The sequence below is a fragment of the Folsomia candida genome, unplaced genomic scaffold, assembly GCF_002217175.1.
Source record: "Folsomia candida strain VU population unplaced genomic scaffold, ASM221717v1 Fcan01_Sc012, whole genome shotgun sequence".
Lineage (NCBI taxonomy): Eukaryota > Metazoa > Arthropoda > Collembola > Entomobryomorpha > Isotomidae > Folsomia > Folsomia candida.
In genome coordinates, this window is record NW_019091204.1 from 3,129,305 (window position 1) to 3,154,300 (window position 24,996).

The window sequence follows — 24,996 nt, forward strand, 5'->3', positions numbered from 1 at the left end:
GAAATTTCTTTCACCATTACACTCCCAGATAGTTGCTTTCTTCAATCCAATATCAAACTCATTTTATTCGAAGTTTTTAGTATTTAAAAAATTTAAAATTCTGGATGAGCAATGTTGTTGTAATCAACAACGCAAATTATGCCTGCGAAATAATCATCATCAAAATTGAGTTTGATATTGAATTGAAGAAAGAAACTATGTGGGGGTGTAATGGTGAAAGAAATTTCAAAATCCGAGTAAAATTGGATTTTTAGCTTGGATTTGAGTGAGTAAAAACTGGAGTGAAAGCGTTTTTTGGGCATTTTTGAGTGGGTGTGGCGGGCGCAAATGTGGCCATGGAGTCAAACCACTTCAGGGTTTTAGTACACTCATAGGACCCTACCACATATCCAAAGGGCATCAGGATCTGTTATTATCAACCTCGCAAGCTCCTCTCCTGAGTGATCAACTTTGCCGTAGTGTCCGTCATAAATATCGATAATTTTTAATGACATTTATCGACAATATTTTTTATAATTTTTTTGTACTTTGCTTTAGTGGTCCTTAACGTTCTTCGGGAGACTTTGTTTATTTTTTTTCGTAATCCTCAGTTTATGAACTTAAATGTTGTGGAACAAAGATTTTGAAAATAGCAGTAACCGAGCAGCGCGATGAATTTACGTGGAAGAGTTAGTGCTGAAAAGTGTCTTTACGTCTTTTGAGATTTGATCGCTGGCTATCAAAAGAGGTGGCCGGGAAATTTTTAAAAATTGCACTTTTTGGCATCCTCATACTTCGAAATATAAAAGTAGCTTGCCGTTTTGTGACACCTTTCAGCGTTGAAGTACTGCCACGTCATGTTCGAGTCACGTCAAGCGACAATTTTTTAGTTGTGAAAAACTCGATTTGCGAAGTTCTCACTTTGACCCCTATTTCTATTGAATTTCGTGGTTTTAATAAAAAACGCTTTACATCTGCTGGAAGCCCTTGAAATTGCGTTTCGAAAAATGAGGATAGCTTAGCAACAATCCTCACGATTTGCTCAGTATACTATATAATCCAACTGTCTAACCAAGCCTGGGACATGCCTTATGTATCAAGAATTAAGCAGTTGAAGTGGAATTGTATCATCGAGGGGCGTAAATTAAAAAGGAACAAAATTGATCCATGATAGGTGAATAACTTGTAAATACAAAAGGCGTTAGGACATGGTTTTGACGAATTCATACCTTAATTGCGGGATGGTTTTTAGTCGTAGAGATTTCTAACTTGTTTTATGTGAAAGCCCATGTCTCAAACTATAGGTAAGCATATCTGGCTTCCGATTTTGTGTACTCTGCGAAATGAGGCAAGGTCAAATTTGGAGAGGTGTCCTTTTTTAGTTTTCCAAACCAGTGTTCTTAAAAAATGGCGTTGAACAAAAGATTTGTTTATTAGGTCCTGATGCAAAATTCGTCTTTGCGACTATTATCAAGGGACTTAGCATGTTTTTCACTATATAAAACCACTTTTATCTCATGCTTATCTTTTAAGTCCCTTTTGTAGTCTAGCTTCATACTTGTCCTAATGGAATACTCTCGTGAACGCAACTCCTCGACATTTAAGACCCCCACATTTTACGACTTTGATGCTAAAAATCCCTAACGTGGTTTTTATCCAAGGTACATATAGTATATTGCACTGTAAGTACTTTTGACACAATTTTGATAAGTGGTTAAACCCCACGGACTGAGTTTTCATCAGACCTTATAAATTTTTTGGAAAAGTTCCCGTCGTTTTCGATGTCGAACTTCAGAAATAATCTAACTAACCAAAACGCAATAATTTTATTATTTTGTCACTTGTACCTTGTAGATAAAATAGTTCTGCAGTAGGGGACGCAAAAAGATTAGTAAAATTTATTTTCGAAAAAAATTGACCATTAATTTTCCAAATAAGTTCACGAGTTTTTAGGATTCCGCGACAGCTGATTAGCTAGGGTCGTTCTCCAGAACTGTTTACACAAAATCTTCACTGTTTAATTTAATATTATTTGGGACACTTAGAGCTTTGCCCTCAATCTTCATTTGACCGAGTGGGTCCGCTTTCAAGGTCAGCAGGTCAATTTTCCTGTGCACGGTCCGATTTATCAATTTTCATGAAAAAGTATCAGCGACGATGGAGGCCCAACGTTATGTAATTGATGTAGATTCTTTTATTATTACATGCAATGATTATCAAGGGTTGTAATATTAACAATCATTCACCTCTGACCTCATAGGTTATCATGCTATATGAGAAATTCAGTTTGGAAAGTGTTTTTTTGGCTCCTTCCAACTCTGGGGGCACTGGAGGGGGCATTTATAAAGCTATCGGCCTAAAATTTTAAATATATCTTTTTGAGAGTATTATCTTGCAACTGACCAAAAATCAGTTCAAAATTCAACTCCCCGCCAGAGATATTCACCCGCAAATTCGTCAAAACCATGTCCTAACGCCTTTTGTAAATATGTACATAATAAAAAAAACAATTGATATTAGCCATTGTATGTATTGTTTTTACAAATGCGATGTAAATTGATCGGTGATCGGGGAATGACCTGAACATGGATGTAAAATTAATACATAAAGGAACAGTTTATGTTGACATCACCGTGATTGACAAATACATACTTGACCAAACACTCGTGATTTTGTAGTATACAATACATAAGCTACTACAAAAGTCCGATTGGACACTGGAAACCCATGTAGACTTATGCACTCTTAAACAGCGCATGTGACTTCCCATAAGTTGGTGATAATGTTTTTCACCGCATGGTGATATATCTTGCCAGCATGTGGAAAACTTCTTACTGGCTGGTGTTGATTTTAACACTATTTGGTGAGAAACATTATCCCGCGCGGTAAAGTCATAAATATAACCTTTTTTGGTGACGATTAACACAGGATTTTTAAGAGTGTGCCAATTGACTTTCGGTCATTGAATTTGATGCATTATTTACCAAACGCAATTATTATTGAACTCGATAACGTGATGGGAGTTTGTAGTGGCAGCATAAAAAAGAATAAGAGTAAGAGTAAAGGAGTCAGTAATATTTTCGCAACGGCTGCATAAAGACCACTTACATTACTATCATTGTCCAGAAACTGAACGTTAGCTGGTCCAGAATAGAAGTAAGCCTATTTATTTTTAAACACTTGTCTACTTCAGATACGAATTTGACACGAAATCAGAGGTAGCCTTACCATTGTTATGAGGAAAGTATTTTTCTTTGTATAAGAAGGCATTGTCATTCTGTGCGTACCACGTTTACTGTTTGTTTCATGCGTTTTACGATGGTTTAGGTATTTCAACTTACATATGAAACTAATTATGGGTTTTGTTTCAGATGGGAGGATACTTCAGTACTCCGTATGAATCCAAGTTCGATAGCAACCAAAAACTTATAGATTTAGTTAGTGAACGCCTTACAAAGCGACAGCGTAGTTTATGGAGACTGGGAAAGAATAGCGAATTTCTTGGGCCTTACAACCTCTCAAATTGCTAACCTTCGGCGCAATGAACGAAGGAGTGAATGTACGGAAATATTAATAAGAAAGATGATCGAATATTGGGTTTCAAATACAGCTACTCCACGCGTTCCCGATATCAGCAGATTGTTTAAGGAACACGGGTATAAGATGGTCGCAGGTATGTAAAATTAAGACTGTTTTAATTATCATCGCATTAAGGCCCCATATCTTCGTCATGGAGTTTTTAGCCTCACTCAAACCCTTGTTCACTATCATTAAATGCAATTTCTAGAATTGAGTCAACTCCATGAGTTTTGAGGTACACTGTGTCCAAAAAGTCCTGACGCATAAAATACGAGTAATTTTTATTGGCTTGTAGAAAAGTGGGAAAGGAAATAATTAATTTGAAACATTTGTTTTCAAGTACCCTAGTAAGTTGTGTGTCCACCGTCGTTGGTCATCATTTGGTCCACACGTGTTTTAAAGCTTTGGGCCAACTTTTGTAAAAGGTCAACCGGAAGCGAATTCCATGTGGTTTGGAATCGGGCCTGTAACTCTTGTCTTGTCGTGGGAAGAGGGTCTTGGTATGCTGAATCCTTTAATATGGACCATAAATTCTCGATGGGGTTCAAGTCAGGAGAATTTCCAGGCCACACCCCTTTTCCCCACACCGTTTCAAATTCGTCCTCTAAAATCTTCATCGTCGACTTTGCGGTATGTGCTGGAGCCCCATCTTGTTGGAAAACTATATTATTTCGACTGCTAAATATCCCACTGCTCATAGCCTGAGTATAGGTAGGCAAAATTTTGGTTTGATAATAGTTGGCGTTGATGGTTTGGCCCTGAGGAACAACGTGCAGTTGCGTGACGCCTCCGGCACAGAAGCCACCCGCCACCATGATCTTAAGGCTGTGTTTTGGCCTTAAAATCGGAGGAACGTCTATTCTTTCTTCTGTTCTGTATCTACGATTTTGAGAGTGACCTTGGCCGTGGAGCTCAATCCATGTCTCATCCGTAAATAGTATATTGGCCCTCAATTTTTGACCACGCGTCCCCGGCGTCAAAAATCCAGTTTCCTCCACCAACTGTCCAAATTTAAGTCTGTCTTGAACATTTTTTTTACTTAAAAGAGTCTTCTTTTGGCTCCGATATGCAGTTTTACCCCATTTTGTTGTCTTGAGGTAATTGTGCACGGTACTTTTTGAAATATTCTTATTTTTGTTCATATACCGGGGAGTGGAATTCAATATTCTTGCGGTTTTTCGTACAGATGCTCCACATTTTCTATACATTTTGGACTTTATTTGACGTTTTGTGGTAGGCGAGAGTACTCTTGGTCTTCCGGATCGTTTTCTATCTGTAAATTGTTTTTTGTTTCTCCACCGGCGAACTGTACTTGGAGACACTTGAACTTTTTGACAAATTTCTTTGGTGCCATACCCTTCGCTGAATAATGTTTGTATTCTAACTCTTTTATGTTCACAAGATACCTTGACCTTAGGACCCATTGTGGAAAAAATATAATTTGTCGGAACTTCCAAATATAAAAGTAATCAACAAAACAACGAGGCAAAACCGCGCGCGGGACGACAGCGTCAGGACTTTTTGGACACAGTGTAAACTCAACTTTTGATATTTTATATCAAAATAATTTTAATACCAACTGTAATAATTACAACTTATCAAAATTTGGGGCAAATATTACGGGGGGTTTCCTCATAAGAAGGGTGCTTCCTCCTTTAACGCAAAAAATGTACTTCTAATAAATCAACACAAAGATAGGCTGGAGACGCACGAAAGTGAGCAGAAGGAACCCCTGAATTAACAACATTTAATTTTTATGTTAACTAGAACGGCTTAATGCACACAAGGATACTGAACACGAAGGAAAGAGGATTCAGGACAATGTTGGACATGAAAATCAGGACCGTTTCTATGGCAGAAAAGACGAACTAAATCAATTAAAATCTGCCTTTGAAAACCAAACTCCATTGGCATTTATTCACGGGCCTGGCGGATATGGAAAAACAGAATTAGCTAAAAAACTTGCTCGATCACTAATCCGAGAGCAAAATATCAACGTTTTATTTCTCTACGGCGAATCCAAAGAAAAACTTGAGCAGTCTATCTTTCCGCTTTGGGAAAAAATGCGCGGCAAACCCCTTCCACAAAATACTCCGGCAGTTGATTGCATTACTTCTTGTTTGTCCTTACTATGCGGACGAATATTGATTATCATTGACAATGTCGATCGAAGAAACAAATTATTGGATGAGATAATCGCTAATCTTCTTAATTTTAAGAAAGAGAGCCCTTGCTTTGTCATTGTCACCACTCGTGACAGAAATGTTGTCACTCGCAATTATGTCGGCGATCTTAATATACTACTAGAGGTTTTCCCACGGGAAGTGTCAATACAAATGGTAAAGCAGGCGCTACCTAAGGAGACGGACTCCCAGATAGCACGACTCTGTGAGGAAATGGAAGATTGGCCGTTGGCATTGAGTCAAGCTATTTCCCACATTAGCACGTTCCGGTTGTCTTCACTGGTAGGGTTGGCATATAACATTTCATCTTACCTTCAAGATCTTAAACCGGAACCAAATACCGTAATCGACAGGAAACTTTTGTCAAAAAGGGAATATAAGTTAAGTTCCGGCTTGGAAGTTTCTCTAAAACAAATTAAATCTGAGAGTTGTGGCGAACTTGCACTCAAATTGCTTAATATGATATCATACCTGGATCCCGAACGCCTGCACCTGGACATGCTAACCAAATTTTACCAGACCATTTTTGAAAAATGTATTACTGATAAGCGAATCTCAACTGCTATTTCTAATAGGTTGCTTGAACTATCGTTTTTCCAACTTGCATACAAATTTTCAAAAGAAAATCTAGTCGCATTTGAAAAAAGAATGAACAGCATTAACAGTTTAGAGACATTGAAATTGGAGCATAATATGGCCCGCTCACTCAATTATATTGGCAAGCATGATGAATCTAAATCCGCATTCGAAATCCTATTAGAAAAATTCGAAAATCAGTGCCACCCAGATGCGTCGCAACTAAAGTTATTAGCAAATTTTGAATTTGCATCACTTTGCTTAAACTTGAACAACACTGATGGAGCTATGCAAAAATATAAAGAAGCCTATATATTTTCATCACAAAGTTACGGTGTTAAGCACCCACTAACGGTTAAGGCAAATCAAGGGATTGGTATATGCTGCATGAAAATTGGCAAATGCCAAGAGGCTCTGGAAAAGTTCGAGGATGTTTTATCAAAGAGAAAAAGTACCTGCGGGAAGGAGGATCCCTGTTATATTCGGACACTTTGTTACCTAGGCGAATGCTACTATAAATTAAATAATTTTGAAAAGTCAAAGGATCATTTCCTGGATGCATTAAAAACATTCGCGGCTTATCCTACTTGTTTTCATTCATCACACATGTCTGTTTCAATAACTATCAAGTTTTTATTAAAGATGCTAAAGAACCACGCCGTACCAAAGATGAAAATAATTCTTTCCACAGCAGTTGGTGGAAGCTTGAAGTACCCATATTTAATACAAGTAATGCGTAATTACGCTCAAGCCTTGGACCCCACTATTGAAACGGTTACTCTACTTCATATGCTGCAAGTAGAAAAATTGCTTGTGGAAGAGCTAGCTATGGATACGGATCGTCTGGAGGAAATAAACCAAGAAATACAGCAACTAACAGAAATTGAAAAGAGAAAAAATTCCGATGCCTTCGGAGATTAAGTTGTAACAAAAAAATCATATCTACTTCACGTAACCGTAACAGGTAGAACTTGTAATCTTAATTTTGGGTATATATCAATATATAAATAATCCTTTTCTTTAGAATTTAAAAATTACAAACCTAGCCTAATTAAATATGTAGGGCCATTATACTTAATTCATAGGTAAAAGATGTCCACTAACGTCGCGGACTTATGTAATAAAATGCTCAGAACTTTATACACAGTTAATGCAATTTCAAAAAAGTTGCATATGTTTACTACCAAAGGGTTTGGATTGCCATACAGTTCAAATTTTAATGGTTCAATTCCGCTGTCTGCTACAGATTGCATTTTCTTCTTCAGATTTCGCGTCAAATTTATCCCATAGACTGCACCTACTTTCAAGCTGATTTTCTTCCATCTGTTCTTAAATTTTCGTAAGGTGTCTGGCGTTTCTGAAAGCTTAGAACATTTGGACTTAGTCAGCGCTCAGAATTTCTCAATTGGTCGCAGTTGAGGAAAATTTGGTGGGTTTCCATTTTTTGGCACAAGTTCAATTTTTTTCAGATGTCGGTACTGAGTGACCTTTTTGGCGTCATAGGACCTTTCGAGGTCAGGCCAAAACAAAACTTTATTTTTTTATGATCTTTGGTAATAAACGATTCCAATCCACCTTTAATGCATGATTTAAGATAAACCCCCTGGTTTACAGTACCCTCCAAAATGACGGGATCGGAAAAATGACCAATGCTAGACATGCGTTGCCAAACTCTTCATTTTTTTGGGAATTGGTCTTTCTTTTGGACTTTGTCCTCATATTTTACTTCATAGGGGTTGGAACTATGGAAAAAATGCGTTCCTGGAAGATTTGAAGGGTCAGCTGTGACGTAGGGCTCATCGTCCATGATGACCACGTTTCCCCGAATTTTTTTCAACAATTTCTTGCAGCACGCATCAATCCTTACCTTTTCTGTTGGTTTGTAATTTGGTGCTGGTTTCTTTGTCCTGGCTATAATCCCCAGTTTGTGGACTTCGATTTTGCTAAGATAGCTTTTTGAAATGTTGACCTTGCTTTCCGCTGCAGCCATTGTCGTTGATGGATAATTTTTGAAGATTTTTTTTATCCAATTTTTGTCTTTTGTCGTCGCTACCTTTACAGGTCGACCAGTGGGGACTTTGAATTTGAGTTCATTGCATTCCTCGTACTTTTTTATGTAAGAATTGACATTTGAATGAAAAATACCTTTTTGCTAGAAAAATTGCCAAGTGATTTTAGAATCATAGTTTGTTCGATTTTTATGAAACTCAATCACTCTTTTTTTCAACTCTTGCCTTTCAACTCAAATTATTCTAGTCTTAGCCATGACTCAATAATTGGTGACATATATCAATGGAAAGCTTATAACTTGGTCTATTCAAAAATAATTTTTTCGAAATTTAATTTCGCTGTTTTCCCGCCTAGCGCGCCCTTTACGGGGGAGTCCGCGACGATAGTGGACCCTCTTTACAAACTGTTTTAACCTATATAATGTGGGATTAATCAGATGGTAAATTTATGTATATAAATTTATATTTAAAATATTACTTTAGTAAATATTGGCCCAAAAAGTGTCGCCTTACCCATCGTTAACACAATTTGTCTACAATTTTTAGCCACATGAATGGATAGATTTAAGAATTATCACGATAGTGTTAAATTATATTTGAACCCTGTATTACAAACATATTTGCAAAATCCTTATTTTAGAGATAAATTGTCTTATGGAAGTAACGGTAATCAGTATTTATGTATTTATCGAAAAGGTTCCAACGAAATAAAGCAATGCACTTGAAAGCACTCTTACTAGGGATACCCTTTCTATGATAGTTGAAAAATGAGTTCTAATTTAACTTTCTGCATGCACCATGATATGTTTTGATTGCAAAGTGCAAATATTTTTCTGCAAAACCAATTTGCCAATTTTTTAATAGCCTTCAAAGTTGGCGAAAGTGGGGGTGGACTAGGCGGAGTGGGAGCGTGTGGAGATGGGGGCGGTCGTGCCCCCCACTATACACTAACCACATGTGACGGTCACTATCATCTGTATGACGCAAGGAAATCCATCAGTAACTTATGTTTGATAAATTTAGTAACTTATGTTTACTTGAAATTTAATTAATTGTAAGAAAACTTAGTTAAGTGAATGAAAAAAATGATGCATGTTGATGGCATTGTGCGAAGTGGTAAGATCAGTTTGCCCAGTTTGCGCACCAAATAAATACTTAAATCCTGTTGTTATTTTAGTCATCAGCTCTTTCTCTTTTGTTAAAACTTCTCTGAAAATTGTTCAATTAAGTAATCATATTAGCAATTACCACTCTAAATATGGCGAAAATCATTAAAGTGTGCGAATTATTACTAGAATTAGTAAAACTAAAATATGACACGGCTGGACTACCTATAATTGACAGTGGTTTAAATCTAAACGACTTAGCAAGTGAAGGACTGATTTTAATCGAAAATTTACTTTTTAAATTAAATTTTTCAACCAGTACATTTGAAACGCTCGATGCATTAGAAATTACCAGTGACGATGAAATTGACATTTACGGTGACAGTGCTGCTCAAACCGACACAACTTCCGAAGAATCGTCATCGCAGGAATGGGAGATTGAAAGTATCGAACGCAATAATTATAATCTCGAGGAAATGATAAAGATGGGGGCACGTACGCCCCCAGCTCCACACGCTCCCACTCCGTCTAGTCCACCCCCACTTTCGCCAACTTTGAAGGCTATTAAAAAATTGGCAAATTGGTTTTGCAGAAAAATGTTTGCACTTTGCAATCAAAACATAGGATGGTGCATGCAAAAAGTTAAATTAGAACTCATTTTTCAACTATCATAGAAAAGGTATCCCTAGTTAGAAATAATCTATCCCTTTTCAAGTACCTGCACTCAGAATTCTAAATTAAGTAAACTGTACTAAATCCAGAGTAAATAGAGTCCAGAGTAACTCTTTTTTAATAAATGTTACTCCTGACTTCGCATAGTCTGCTTACATAATTTAGAATTAAGGTGGCATTTACTTTTCAAAATCGTACCAATATTTTCAAGGGTGTTATGAATTTTACTACCTTACCGGTACCTAATATTGATAATGTGTTAGTTTATTTTTTTAATACAGAATCTGTACCTATCTACAGATGCTTTAAATGGGGTGCGGAGTGAAGCACGCGGTACATACTTCAGTATGCATATGTAAATAAATATGATGGGCAGGAATATGAGTATGTATGCATGTAGTTGTGAGCCTCTAAATTTTCAACATTTACATAATTTTCAAAATTCCTGCTGACACAATTGAATCACCCAAATAGTTATTCTGCATAATGTTACATCATCCTAATTTTGTTTTATCGTCATGCTAATGTACATATATTTAGCACTAACGCCTTTGCAAGTAAATGAGCAAAGTATGCGGCTACTGTATGAATTCGACTTCTTCTACGGGCCAAACAATATTCCTTTCGATCTATGACATATTGGTTTCCCACCATGGTTACCTGAACTGTAGCGATTTGTTTCACTTAAAGTTATCCGCCTTGCAAAATAATTATTTAAGGTTAGTGATTACATTTTTCAGCAAGTGATTTATTATTCCAGATTATCATTCCGGATTATTTAGTAATCCGCAATTCAAATATATACATAGTAAATTCTGAAACAACTATTTCCAAAAATTCCAAAGTTTTCCAAACACCTTTGAAAAACTGGACTCTTGAATTACCACGATATCTTTTTCCCCTCCAACTTCAACCTGAACTCCACCCAAGTGTTCGAAAAATCCCGCCAAACTAAATCCGACCGTGCACTCGGCCGTGGATTCATGTTCGCAGACAAGTTTTCCTGTATCGAACAAATACCCGGGTGGGCATCTATACACGGTTTGTGACCCATCGATACACATAATGTACAGGGTGCAGTTTCCTTGGTACGGAATGACCGCCGCGCCTTGGTCGGGACATTGGTAGGTGGGCGCTTCCGTGGTGGTGGTTGTGGTTCGGGGGGACGCCGACCCGCAGTCCACGTCCGCCGCTTGATTGCACTCAGCTAAGGATGGGTCAAATAAAAGACCATCCGGGCACGTAGCGGGTGGCTCTTGTCGAACGCCGTTCACGCAAAGGTAGTACGACTCACAGAATTCTGCGCGGGACAAAATAAGGATTTACAATTTTTTAAATTGTAAATTGTTTTACCAGTATTAGAGCAAATTTAAATTATGATTTTGGGAAATTTATAACATCCTAAAAACCCGGACTATTTTCAGCCTCTTTTACGGATTTCTATATGCCAAATTGGCAGAGCTGGGAGATTAGTTGATTTTTTGCTCGGATTACGGATTAGGGATTGGTCACTAAAATTTTTGGATTAGATTGGGGATTAGAATTCAACATTGATTCGGGGATTGGATTGGTCTCGGATTAGATTTCTTTACAACAATGATTTGGATTGGAGATTAGGGATTGGCCAATCTGGATTAGTTTCAAGATTGGGGATTGGTTTTCACTTATATTTTGTTTAATGCATTTGTTTAACAGTTTGTTTTATGATTTCGCCCTATATAAATATAAATAAAAGTAAAGGGGACTGAAAAATTGAAAGATAAAAAATTTGATATACTCTAATAATTAGTCTGAAATTATTATGCAATTACAACAGCATATTACCCAGTTCATTGGACAAAGTTAATTCCTGTGCAAAAATGAAGAAGTATGGATTGCCCAATATTGGTTGATTTCAATTTGAAGAATTTTTTATAAGTATTTTGTTTTTAAATTGATACTTTTAATAATGGACCATTTCACGCCAAAAAATAAAGTAAACGGTTTAAATCATTTTAGAGCTGTAATAACAATACATTAAGAAGTTAACTGGTTCGTTTTTGTGTACAAGTTTTTTAAAAGTCAAAAATTCACTGGGTAATTTTAAGGAAAATGTGAAACACAGAGTTGCAAAACAATTAAAAACTAATCCAAGATCTATGACCAATCCAAATTTGGGATTAGCTTGGCAATATTTTGTTGGATTGGGGATTGATTTGAATAAATTTATTTTAGGGATTGGGGATTGGTGGATTATTTTCAATATTTTCAAAGTTTGGATTAGGGATTAGGGATTGACTAATCGCAATCCGGATTACCAATCCACCAATCCCTAATCTGGATTGTCCCAGCTCTGCAAATTGGCCTTTAATAAAATCAAAATCGTTCAATTTTAACCCCTCCTAAATCCTTGGATGAGAAATTCTGTCAAAATCTAAGATTTCGAAAGTTTGAAATTTTCATGGCTGAACTTTGACAGAAAATTTGAATTTCGCGGGACAAATAGAAAATAAGGAATAATTATCATGAATGAATTTTGGTTTATGAAAATCTAAGATTTTGAAGCTTTTTGATGCACGAATACATTCTGTTCACTTGGCTTTGATACAAAATTTGAATTCTGCGGGATAAAGAAAAAAAATATAATTCATAAAAGTTGTTGGGTTTTACCTGGATGAGCAATTTTAATGATCCCGGTCTCCGGACAGACGCCAGGTGGGAGTCGGGTCGTGGTTGAGGGGGTTCCAGCCGTGTCCTCCGTTTCTGGCTGCTCCTCGGTCGTCGTGTGGGGCGTGGTTGTCGTTAATGGTGCTTCAGTTTCCGGTGTCTCCTCCGCCGTTGAGCTTGGTCCAGGGGTGGAAGGTGGGGGTGTGGTTGGCACCGTCGTGATGGGTGCGGAGGTTGTAGTGGATTGTTGTGTTGGTGCCGGTGTACTCTGGGTCACGGGTAGCGTCGTTCCCGTAGGGGGTCTATTGAGAAGAAAGAAATGACGTTTAGGACATGTACACCCTGTAAATAAAGCTGGATAAAATTTGCGATGACACAACTGGTGTTGCAAAAAATTTGCATACTCTAGGATGAGCGAAAATTCTAAAACGATGGATAAATTTTAACTTTCATATAGTAAATGGTACACCCTAGTTGTATAATCGCATATTTTAATCAAATTTATTTTGAGTGTATGCGTCATTAAAAATTTGTGACGTGGTCAATAAAATTTGTTACTCGGGACAAATTTGTAGCATGCATGAGGGCATGCATGCTCACGTCAGCAATGAGTTTGTAAAACGTTTGCGAAATAATTTGCGACATTTTTCACCACTTTGTCCATAACAAATTTAAAGAATTTGGAATTTGCCAAAGACTAAATGGAGAGAAACAGCATAGACATTTGAATCTAAAGAAGCGAAGACACGAAATAAATTTGGAAAACGTAAAATATGTTGACTTTAGGGCACATTTTCTCCTCTTCGAATGCAAAAATCTCCAAAAAAAACAATTGAGAGATTGTGTCTTTAGCGAATTTCGTCTCAAATTTGTGGTCAATTTATACGAATTTCGTAGAATCTGACACTTTACTTTAGTAGACTTCAATTGTAAGTATGTTTATCTTAATCTTTACCTCGTCCCATCCACACATTCCTCCACGTTGTCCGGGAAATCGCAATATTCTGCTTCTGGGTTCCAATACAGGTTTTCTGGACAGGTGGCGACGATGGGGTTCCCATTGTTGCAGGCGTAAAACTGGGAGCAGTTGTGATGCGGCCACGTGTCCGCGCCTGGAGGACAGATTTCCTCATCTTGCGCCTTAATTTAGGAAAACAAAGATTGGGGACAAAAACTTTAAATCCAAATAGAAACTAAAAATTTGCAAATTAACTAAATACAGAAATCTAATTCTAACAATTTTGGTATTTAGATTGCAAAAATTTGACTAATAATTTTTTACCAATTTAATTGGTCTTTTTCATCTTTAAATTTTCAAATTTGGAGAAACTCTTACCAGCACTCCAAGTACCGCAATGATACCGAAGACGCATAACTTTGCGAAAATTTGCATGATGAAATACTTGCGAGAGGATTCAATGCCCAAGTTCAAAGGTGAAATAGAGGAGTAAGCTGGAAAATTCGAGTATAAAAATGCGACCTCGGCCCACTTGTAATCTGTGAATGGGGTTGATAAGAAGTCAACAATTTCCATTATTCAGGTGAACAATCAATGTCACGTTCGATCTCTGACATGAATTATCCCGACCAGCACGGATCTGTTCAGTGTGGTGACAAGATTACACAAATATTCAAAATAAGGCAGGTGATCCGGATAATAATATTCGATTGAATTATCGTCCATTTATTTACTACGACATGGATCCAATCCGAAAAATCCGATCCCAACTAATCCGATCAATACAGTTCAATTTTATGAGGACAATGCAACTCCATCCGATTCGAACAATACTATTTAATCCAATCCGCTCTGATTGGATTCATGTTACCGTAAATAGCCGGGTAAGCTACCCGGGGTATCAAATCAGGTCCGACCTGAAGGATTGGATATTGTCGGGTCAGCCCTATTTCTACACCCACATTCGACATCACTGCGTCACATACATATCGTTGTAAATAAAATTGTAACTTGAATATTTAAGTGATGAGTTCATATAATCATATTGCCTCGATTTTCCCGAAGAGACATTTCAGGCCGTTTTCCCCTTGAAAGCTTTTGTTCCTCGGGACTGATTACCTAAGTGCATTTTATTGGCAGTGACATTGATTAATAAGTGTATCACATCTGACAAATGAGTGTAAATTACATACTTGAAATTTGATGATTGACGTATGATGGAGCTGGGAATCGTGTGTGTCAATGATTTTGTGTAAACTTGGATCGGTACTATTTGCCCATATATTTAGAGGTTTATTTAGTCAGTAAAAATAGTGTACAAATTAATTGTGGGGCAGATGAGACCGATGGAGAACAGACCGACCGTGACTGGTTGACATTGGGTAAAAGAGTGGATCGGAATGATAATGATAATTTGGGTTTTATAGGAGGCCGGTCAAGGTGATCAGAGTTCAAGTAAAATGGAGACATACATAATAGGATAATTGAATTAGTTATGAAATGAGTTTACAATACATTGACTTAAATAGGAGTTTGAGAATGGTTCATAATTAAATTAGTCTGGAGATTAAAAATAAGGGAAATTAGTCATGAGATAAAATAAGTTAAGATATGGAAAAACTGCATGGCATTCACTTTACAAACGTTGATTTAGCATTCTTAACATTCTCCCCACGTTGAAGTGACCACTTCAAGATTTATTATCACTGTCTTGAGAAACGGGGAGGAGGACGAGTTTGGCGATTGGGCGTTGAAGAGTTCCATCCTTTGTGAGGAGAGTGACGACGCGAATGAGTCCATCATCGCCGGGATGCACTTTCTGGACTCGACCGAGACGCCAAGTCATTGGAGGGAGTCGTTCGTCCTTGATGAGGACAAGGTCGCCGATGGTAATCTGCTTGTGGGGCGTCATCCATTTAGGGCGTTGTTGGAGTCGTGTGATGTACTCCTTGGACCATCGTTGCCTAAATGTTTGGTACATTTGTTGTAGCATTTGCCACCGAGATTGTCGACCAGTTTTGAGGTCCGTTACGTCTGGATCGGGGGCGCTGGTCAATGGGGCACCGATGAGTCCAGTGTCCAGGGGTCAATGCTGCCAAGTCGGATGGATCTGAGGATTCAGCAGTTATTGGACGGGAGTTCAGCACTGCTTCAACTTGAGTGATGGTGGTGGTCATCTCCTCAAAGGTCAGCCGAGTTTGACCAATGATGCGGGTGAGATGATACTTAACAGATTTCACCCCAGCTTCTGCAAGTCCATTGAAATGTGGAGCTCCAGGGGGGTTGAAGTGCCATTGGATACCATCACGGGACAATTGATTGGCAATTTCTTGATTGTGAATTGGTGTGGAGGACAGGGCGAGAAATTTTCTCAATTCGTGGTTGGCACCCACAAAGTTGGTTCCACAATCAGAGTAGAGGTCTGTTGGGCAACCACGTCTGGCGATGAAACGGCGGAGGGCTGCGATGAAGGCGTCAGTGGTCATGGCGCTGACCAATTCCAAGTGGATTGCTCGTGTGACGCAGCAGACAAAAATTGCAAGGTATGACTTGATTGTGCTTGTACTTCGTGGGACCATGGGTCGGAGCAGGAATGGGCCGGCGTAGTCCACTGCTGCCTTGGTGAAGGCACGACACGGATGAAGGCGAAACTGGGGAAGATTTGCCATAAATTGTTGTAGCGTGGCGGCACGTTGACGAGTGCACCGCACACATTTTCGCAATTGGTGTCGAATCGCGTCACGTCCTCGGATGATCCAATAACGAGTTTGGATTGATGAGAGTAGAAGTTGTTGCCCACAGTGGAACAGATTCTCGTGCTCCTGGATGATGAGCAATTGTGTGAGTCGCCCAAGTCGAGGGAGGAGGATAGGGTGACGGTTGTCATACGGGAGTGGTGCCTTGTGGATTCTTCCTCCAACTCTGAGCACTCCGTTCTTGTCGAGGAATGGGTTGAGTGAGAGAATGGGACTCTTGGGGTCCACCCTTGGGGGCACTTGTTGTAGAAATTGGATTTCTGATGGGAATTCTTGGGCTTGCACAATTTTCACCCAAATGACGAGGGAGTTGTGGAGTTCGGCAGGGGTTAGTGGGCCAGTGTTGGCGTGACCCAAATGTGGACGAGTATTAACAGTGAAACGCGTGCACCAAACAGTAACTCTTTGCAGTTTGAGAAGGGATGAACAGTTGTTGAGTAGATCAGACCAGGGATGAGTTGTCGTAGCGTTGCAATTCACGATCTCCCTCCTCTCCTCCATGTCGATGGATGAGTCGGGCTTTGGATAAGTTTGACGAGGGGTAGGAATTCCGGTGCTCAACCAATCTGGCCCATTCCACCAAAGCTTGAAATGGGTGAAGGTTGAAGGGTCCAGTCCTCGTGATGCGCAGTCTGCTGGATTCTCCACTCCAGACACGTGTCCCCAATGATGCGAAGGAAGGCGATTCTGAATTTCTGTGACCCTGTTGGCCACGAAGCGATTCCACCGTAAAGGATGGGATCGTATCCAATCAAGCGTGACAGTTGAATCTGTCCACGCACTTTGGTGTTGAAGAGGTAATTTGAGGGCGTGACTAACGGTCTCCATTAGGTGGGAGAGAAGCACGGCGCCGCAGAGTTCGAGACGAGGAAGGGACACGGTCTTGGATGGAGCTACGCGGGTCTTCGAAGCGATGACGGAGATGAGAGGAGGAGAGAGATTTTCTGGATAACAGCAGAGGTAGGTCACGGCAGAGTAGGCCCTTTCTGATGCATCGCAGAAACCTACGAGGGCAAGTTTGGTGTCGGGGGATTGCTTGACACATCTTGGAATTTTGATATCTTCGATGTGCTGCAGTTCTCTCTTGTACTAGGTCCACTTGTCGGCAAGGTCGATTGGAACAGGATCGTCCCAACCAAGGTCAAGTTTCCAAAGTTGTTGCGTCATCATCTTGGCAGTGATGACAACTGGAGCGAGCCACCCGATGGGATGAAAGATTTTTGCTATTTCGGAGAGAATGATACGTTTAGTTAGGTGACCTTTGAATGTGGAAAGAGAAGAATCAAGTTGGAAAAGAAATTGATCAGAGTTAGGTTGCCAATAAATTCCCAAAGTCTTCACTGTGTGACCCAGTTCCAATGGCATGAGGGACTTTGTTTCCCGTAATTCCACAGGCAGTCGGTCGATAAGAGCTGGGTGACTTGAGTTCCACCGTCTTGCTTCCCATTTGGCACTTTGCATGAGGAGGAAGATTTGTTCTTGGATTTTAACTGCTTGCTCCAACGAGTCAGCACCGGACATCACGTCGTCCACGTAGACGTCGTTGCGTGCAACTTTTGCAGCGAGGGGAAGTTCCACTTCTTTATTGATGGCAGCTTGCTCGAGAGTGCGTGTAGCTTGAAAGGGGGCGGATGCTGTTCCGTACGTGACAGTCAGGAGACGATAATCTGTCACTGGAGAGGATGGATCCTCTCTCCACAGAATTCGTTGGTAGTCAGCATCCTGCTTGGCGACGAGGATCTGACGATACATTTTCGCCACATCTGCAGTGAAGGCGACGATGTGGGTTCGAAATCGTAGGAGAATATCGAAGAGGGAGTCTTGGATTGTTGCTCCAACAAGTAGGCATGAATTGAGGGATTTACCATTTCCGGTCTTAGCTGAAGCATCGAAAACCACCCTAAGTTTGGTAGTGGTACTGCACTCCTTTACTACGAAGTGGTGTGGTATGTACATGCCTGGGACTCGATTTCTTGTGGGGGAACAACCTCCATGTGGCCGAGGTCGAGATATTCCTTCATGAAGGCGACGTATTGTTCTTTGTGCGCTGGCTGCCGAGCGAGTCGTCGTTCAATTTGGCGAAGACGTTGCAATGCCATTTCACGGGATGAGCCAAGGTCTGGAGGAGTAGTTTTGAATGGGAGGCTGACAACAAATCTTCCATCTTGCTGTTGAGTGGTGTGGGTGACGTAATGGTCTTCACATTGTTGTTCTTCTTGTGTGAGGGGGCGTGGAGTGGGACTTCTTCCAGCTCCCAGAATGAGCGGAGGCGTTTGTCCAAGTCGACGTCTGTTACTCGTACCTGTGACTGCTGCGGTACTGTAGCGGATTGCATATTAGGGGAACCTTGAGTATGAAAATTAGTGATTGCACCTGTGTCAGTCTGACCAACTTCACCAACTACCAACCAACCAATGTCCGAGCTGAGGGCAAATGGTTGACCGAGTTGACCATGTCTTTTGTCTCCATTGATGAGACCGTAGACGAGTGATGCACCAACTAACATGTCGATGTCATCAGGGATGTGCCACTTCTCGTCAGCGAGTTGCAGTCCATTGAGATGAGGAAGATCGGGATCACATGGGTGACGAGGAAGTTGACCAGTAACTGTGGTCATGATTCTCACATTCTTGGCGAGAATGGTGAGATGAGGATCAATGTGCGGACTGAACTCCATGTCCAGCACACCGTACGCACTTCCGACTGGGGCTGACGAGAGTCCAGTGATGAGAGTTTGCTGTTTGTTCCAGCGTAGGCCGAGGGACTTGACGGTACTTGATCTGATGATGTGGACATCGGATCCACCATCCAACAAGAGGCGAATTGGCTGCTGCTGGCCTGATGTGTCCTTCACAAGGACAATTGCTGTAGCAAGGAGAGTTTGAGAAAGGGTACTTTTGTTGTTGCTAGCATGATGATTCAATGCGGGATTATTGTTCACGACTGGAGGGGCCGGTTGAACAGGTGACTTGACACGATGAAGAAGTGAGTTGTGTTTCCCACTGCAAGTACGACAGGTGAAAGCGCTGGGGCATTGCGAGCTGGGATGGTTACTGCGAACACAGTTAAAGCACAGTGAATTCTTTCTAACCGCTTCGATTCTGCAGTCCACGGTCATGGCGAGGAAGACTGTACATTTGTAGAGAGGGTGGTGTGGCTCAGCGCACACTTTGCATGGGTGTGGTGAGTGAGGCGAGGAAGGAGCTTGTGCATGGTGCACGTGATTCCTGACATGAGGAGATTTATTCTTTTCAAGGACTTTGGGAGGATATGAGGACTTACTCCCACTCGCCTCCAACGCTCTGGACCTCTGATCCAAGAAGTCGAAGAGGCCTTGAAGCTTGGGAATGGAGCTATCCTGCAGTCCTTGCTCGTACAGTTCCTTGGTGGCGCTGTCGAGCTTCTGATGAATGGTGAAGAGGAGGGGTGCATCCCAGTGTTGCACAGGCTGGGCTAGCACCTCCAGTGACCGGATGCACTCCTTACTACCGTCGATGAGTTGGCGTAAGGATGATGCAGTCGCAAGTCCAATGGGTTGTTGTTGAGTGAATCTCTTCAATAAGGTGAAGAGCAGTTGACGATCGTTCTGGTAACGATCCTCCAATAGCTTGGCGGCGATGGCGTAGTTGGCATCTGAGATGACCAATGACTGTACCTGTCGAGCTGCTTCTCCCTTGAGTTGCGCCTTAAGGTATGCCAATCTCTGTGAGTCCGATAGGTGGACATTGTCGTGGATTGCAGTCCTGAAGAGGTCCCTGAAGGATGTCCATTCTTCAATCTTGCCGTCGAAGGTGGGTAAGTTCAGACGTGGGAGTTGAATGTCTGCTTTGATGGTTGCGAGTGTTCCAGTTGGGGGAGGAGTTGCTTTGGTAGCAGGGATGAAAGACTTTTGGTTGACAGTGAGCTTATCCATGAGGTCAACAGCACGGTCAAGTAGTGATTCATACTCTGTTGAATGGGGGTCGAGGTCAGCAGGATCCACAACTGCTGCGATGCGTTGGAAGGTGTCTTCAATCTTGTCTTTGGAGATGGTCACGGTGGTAAGGTATTGGGCTACCTTATTCTCGGTCATTGGGGCGGTGGCGTGGTCATTGTACCGCTTCTCGAGCCACCCCAGGGTCACTTTTGTGGCGTCACGTTCCTTCTCTGCTTTGACGAGGGCCATGGCGTCACTATGTCACTTTGTTGCCAACAACACACTTTCACGCAAAAGTTTATGGGATTGGTAATCCTGTTCGCTTGAGACCAAAATGATGGAGCTGGGAATCGTGTGTGTCAATGATTTTGTGTAAACTTGGATCGGTACTATTTGCCCATATATTTAGAGGTTTATTTAGTCAGTAAAAATAGTGTACAAATTAATTGTGGGGCAGATGAGACCGATGGAGAACAGACCGACCGTGACTGGTTGACATTGGGTAAAAGAGTGGATCGGAATGATAATGATAATTTGGGTTTTATAGGAGGCCGGTCAAGGTGATCAGAGTTCAAGTAAAATGGAGACATACATAATAGGATAATTGAATTAGTTATGAAATGAGTTTACAATACATTGACTTAAATAGGAGTTTGAGAATGGTTCATAATTAAATTAGTCTGGAGATTAAAAATAAGGGAAATTAGTCATGAGATAAAATAAGTTAAGATATGGAAAAACTGCATGGCATTCACTTTACAAACGTTGATTTAGCATTCTTAACAAATTCTTGAAATTTGATGATTGACGTATGAAAATGACGCTTAACCTCCTCCAGAGATCAACTCGCCTTTCAATGAAATAATCCTCTCTCACTCAAAGTCCACTCATACACAATTTTTAATTGATAATTAGTTGTGCATAATTTGCATAAGTATAAAATTGTAAATAGCTAAAAAATGCTGCTGATTATTACCACCGTATATTAATGCATATTAACACTGAATTTGTTGGGGAGCTGTGCATTAATTGGGCACAGATTTACCCCTTAGCTCTGCATGCATAGTTACATGAAGTAAAATCAAGCAATTATAACTACTTGTACTTAATTTTACGACATATTTAATTAGCATTCTGTATTAATCGCGATATTAATAAATAACTCTACATATACCAATTTTGCATGCATGTTTCCTTATCTGCATAATGAGGATGTGCCGATAAGCACATCCTTGATAAGGGCAAAACAACACATTCCATCACGCACGTAACATAATTACTTAATTCTCACACCAGCCAGCTCTCACTTCCAGGTGCCACACCCAATTCATAATTCATATAACTTTCCAGGTAATATAATTATTTTCCCAGTTTGCGAAAAGAATTAATTTCTCCAATTTACTACCCGAATTTACGAAAGGGCTTATCTTGTCAATCATGGCGGACGGAAGGGATATCCTTTTGGTCATTTTGTCCATCATCCTACCCCCACTTGCCGTTTTTCTGAAGAAGAACAAATGCGACTCTGACGTCGCGATCAACCTGATTCTCTCATTTTTCTTCTGGGTTCCAGGAATTTTGCATGCTCTTTGGGTCATCTTTTTCAGATGAGGGTGAGGAGTCAAAATAATTTATAGTTTTTGTGGTATGTGGAAGGATAAAACTTAAAATTTAAAATGTAAGACGATTTTCAAATCTTATTTTTTTGTTGGTCAGGTTGGAAATCCAGTCTTTTCTTGGTCAAATTTACAAGAGTTAAATTTAAAAGAAAGCAAGTTCAAGAAATCTGTATGGAAGAAATTCTGCATATATTTAATTAGTCAATATTTACATATTTCATTTATTTGTATGGACAAGAATTTAAATATATACATATACGTAGTTTTTAGATTTCTATTAATTACATATCATATATTTATGTAATTAAAGAATTTATTATTAATAAATTCTTATAACAAATGTAACTAGGGAGTGAAATATCTACAAATAATTATTCGAGTTGAAAGTTACAGATCTACTAAAATTGACATTCTTAACATTTACGACTTTTGCTCCCCACCCACAATCCTCACTGTATGCCTGGTCAAATCGGATGTCATATTCGTGTTTCAAATCTGCTTAAAATGTTGTTTATGTACATTGTTCAAAACGCACAACGCTAAAATTGGCGGTACAAACCCGACCCGTTTCTAGACAAAATTCTAATTCCGCTACCTTAACTGGAAACAAAACAAAAATGTATGCAAATCATACACAATTTCATACCAAGTTGGAACATGAATTATCCACTCGCTTTGATTCATTATGTATGCACATACATTAATCCATTTAGGTATTTGTGAGAAGTGACAGTTCTGAATAAATATATTGATCCAAATTATGCATAGTGGGACTGTGCATAAAGAATGCAACACATTAGAGCTGAGGTTGGTGCTAGGATAACAGCATATTTCTCATATTTATGAACACAGGTACTTGCCTCATGTATTTAAGCATAATGTTTCAAATTCTCTTACACATAATGCACGGCCCCTTGCTCAACTTTATTACTCCAGCCTACACAAGGTTGCCAGCATATGTACAACATGAGTAAGATACAAACACAATGCATCTCCAATATTTATATGACTTTGCCGTTACAAAGTCACGGCGAGATTACTTGCCTGGATTTGTTTTGGTTCGTGTTTTTGCAATATTTTTTGCAGACAAGGTGAATCTTGTCGGGACGAGAGTTACGAATTGTGCATCACCACCGTTCACTCTCGTCCAAACGTGTTCAAACTTGTTCATGTTGAGAGTAAGAATCCAATTCACTCGCGATACGTCACTCTCGCGTAAATGCAGTGTTGATTCATTCATATAAAAGTTGTTCGCCTCCACAAATGCAGGCACACTTGTCAACTGGAAGCAGGAAGAGGAACATTAACCCACAAGAGAAAAGTGCAGCTTGTTAACGGAACATAAATAAATACCGGATTATACTTGAAGGATTCATTTTCAATCAAAAAAGGTATGGAGGTTTTAAATTTTTTTTTGATATTTCGATATCTTGAATATAAACGTGAAGGATTTGAATTTGAGCATTTTCTTTAAGGAAAATTTTCCTGTCAGAATTTTTTTATAATTTTACACACTAGGGAAAATTTAGTTTAATTTAAAGAATTTTTTGCATTTTCTCACCGAAATTTGTTACATATGCAGATAAAAAACAAACTATTTTTAACATATCTAATAAATATTTTGTATTTAACCTTAGATCACTTCACATCAAAAATGGAGAAAATTAACGATATGGAAGAAATCATGACCCCTGAGGACATGATTATTGACCGCGATGACCTACAAACCGGTTCGGCGGACGACGACGACCCTAAAATTATCATGGAAAATCCCACCCCACGTATCACCAACCATGCAACACAAGTTATTGACGACAACGACACGCAAACTATTGACGACGACGCTGAGACACAATTTACTACCCCAGAAGAACCGGAAATATCAAAAGAGGATACATTTATCCCTCTCACCGTGGAAACAACAGATCCTGAGCACGAAAAAATTCCACAGGTCGAAGACTTACCCATGAAGGAAGAAAAGAAACTCGTCGCAAATAAAATTTCGCCCTTGTCCAAGTCCCCAATTAGCAAACGGTATCGCACCGTGAGCAAGAAATGCAGCGAAGCAGCCACAAGTTCCCAACTTCTTGGAAGCATTGTGCAACTTTTGGAATCCCAATTTTCCTGCAGCATTTCCTGCAAAAGGTTGCGACGTCGGTCACTCGTCTCAATCCGGTCCAATTTCCCGTCTCCATTCTTTTATGAGGACGTCAAGTTTGAATAAGATTGTATATTTGCATAATATTAATTTTTGTTATTATTTAAATGTTTTAATATACATAATTTGTTCCGTTATAATAGCACACATTTTTGTAACATTTTAAGATCTTGTAAATAAATATATAAATTAATTAATGTATAACGTAGTCAGAAAAATATTTATTATTCTAAATAGTCGTCTTTAACTTGTCAAATTAGTTGTTTTTCATTTAAACTATTTATTTTAAATTTCTACACTAATGTTTGCTTTACATTTCGTAAAGTTTGTATTCTCCGAAAAATTGAAGCAGCTCACAGTATTCATGCTATTTAATTAATTATCTGACTATTTATGTAATAACACATTATGCATGCAAAGAGTAAATACAAATAAAATAAATGTCAAGCTTATTTAAGTATCAAGTTTGAAAATGTAGCATAGAAGGGTCCAGCATTTAGATTCAATTTTTTTCCATTTTTCATAAAAAACGTAAATATTTACATGCTGAAATCATAGTTAATATCTGCAGGATATCATAAAATCATACATTAAAAGTTGAAGTGAGTGCGCCCAACCAAAATTCATGCGACACTTTATCTACACATGCAAGCTTACGAATGGTGCAAAATTTATGCATGCATGAATTCCGTATTTTCCCTAATTTGTTCCCATCCTACATAAATTGGTACAATTTACGTGTAATTTACTAAATATGATCGGGCACAAAATGAAATATATATATGTTGGATTTGGTTAAATAATTATGTTTTTATTTGTGCAAGTTACTTTAGTTAAGA

General features: G+C 39.4%; 5 protein-coding genes and 1 long non-coding RNA gene across 6 annotated transcripts; 3 read left to right on the plus strand and 3 right to left on the minus strand.

Annotated features, from left to right (window-relative positions):
• Positions 1-3,055: 3,055 nt before the first annotated feature.
• Positions 3,056-7,456, plus strand: LOC118437277. Its single transcript, XM_035856200.1, has 3 exons — positions 3,056-3,135; positions 3,351-3,652; positions 5,326-7,456. Exons 2-3 carry the CDS (start codon positions 3,562-3,564, stop codon positions 7,236-7,238), a joined length of 2,004 nt encoding a protein of 667 aa, XP_035712093.1. The 5' UTR covers positions 3,056-3,135; positions 3,351-3,561; the 3' UTR covers positions 7,239-7,456.
• Positions 7,457-10,831: 3,375 nt separating this feature from the next.
• Positions 10,832-14,299, minus strand: LOC110855289 (chondroitin proteoglycan 1). Its single transcript, XM_022103709.2, has 4 exons — positions 14,087-14,299; positions 13,706-13,890; positions 12,754-13,052; positions 10,832-11,404 (listed from the first exon to the last, which is right to left on the minus strand). The coding sequence occupies exons 1-4, from the start codon at positions 14,282-14,284 to the stop codon at positions 10,929-10,931; spliced, it is 1,158 nt and encodes a 385-aa protein (XP_021959401.2). The 5' UTR covers positions 14,285-14,299; the 3' UTR covers positions 10,832-10,928.
• Positions 14,300-15,398: 1,099 nt separating this feature from the next.
• On the minus strand, positions 15,399-17,292 carry LOC110855218. Its single transcript, XM_022103635.1, has 2 exons — positions 15,773-17,292; positions 15,399-15,672 (listed from the first exon to the last, which is right to left on the minus strand). Exons 1-2 carry the CDS (start codon positions 17,290-17,292, stop codon positions 15,399-15,401), a joined length of 1,794 nt encoding a protein of 597 aa, XP_021959327.1.
• A 261-nt stretch (positions 17,293-17,553) lies between these two features.
• Positions 17,554-20,629, minus strand: LOC110855219. Its single transcript, XM_022103636.1, has 3 exons — positions 18,873-20,629; positions 18,419-18,783; positions 17,554-18,344 (listed from the first exon to the last, which is right to left on the minus strand). The coding sequence occupies exons 1-3, from the start codon at positions 20,627-20,629 to the stop codon at positions 17,554-17,556; spliced, it is 2,913 nt and encodes a 970-aa protein (XP_021959328.1).
• Positions 20,630-21,627: 998 nt separating this feature from the next.
• LOC118437156 lies at positions 21,628-22,410 on the plus strand. The gene is made up of 3 exons (XR_004835915.1): positions 21,628-21,730; positions 21,801-21,993; positions 22,097-22,410. It is a non-coding gene; the product is annotated as an uncharacterized LOC118437156 (long non-coding RNA).
• A 787-nt stretch (positions 22,411-23,197) lies between these two features.
• On the plus strand, positions 23,198-24,621 carry LOC110855397. The gene is made up of 2 exons (XM_022103826.2): positions 23,198-23,390; positions 23,637-24,621. The coding sequence occupies exon 2, from the start codon at positions 23,654-23,656 to the stop codon at positions 24,221-24,223; it is 570 nt and encodes a 189-aa protein (XP_021959518.1). The 5' UTR covers positions 23,198-23,390; positions 23,637-23,653; the 3' UTR covers positions 24,224-24,621.
• Positions 24,622-24,996: the final 375 nt, after the last annotated feature.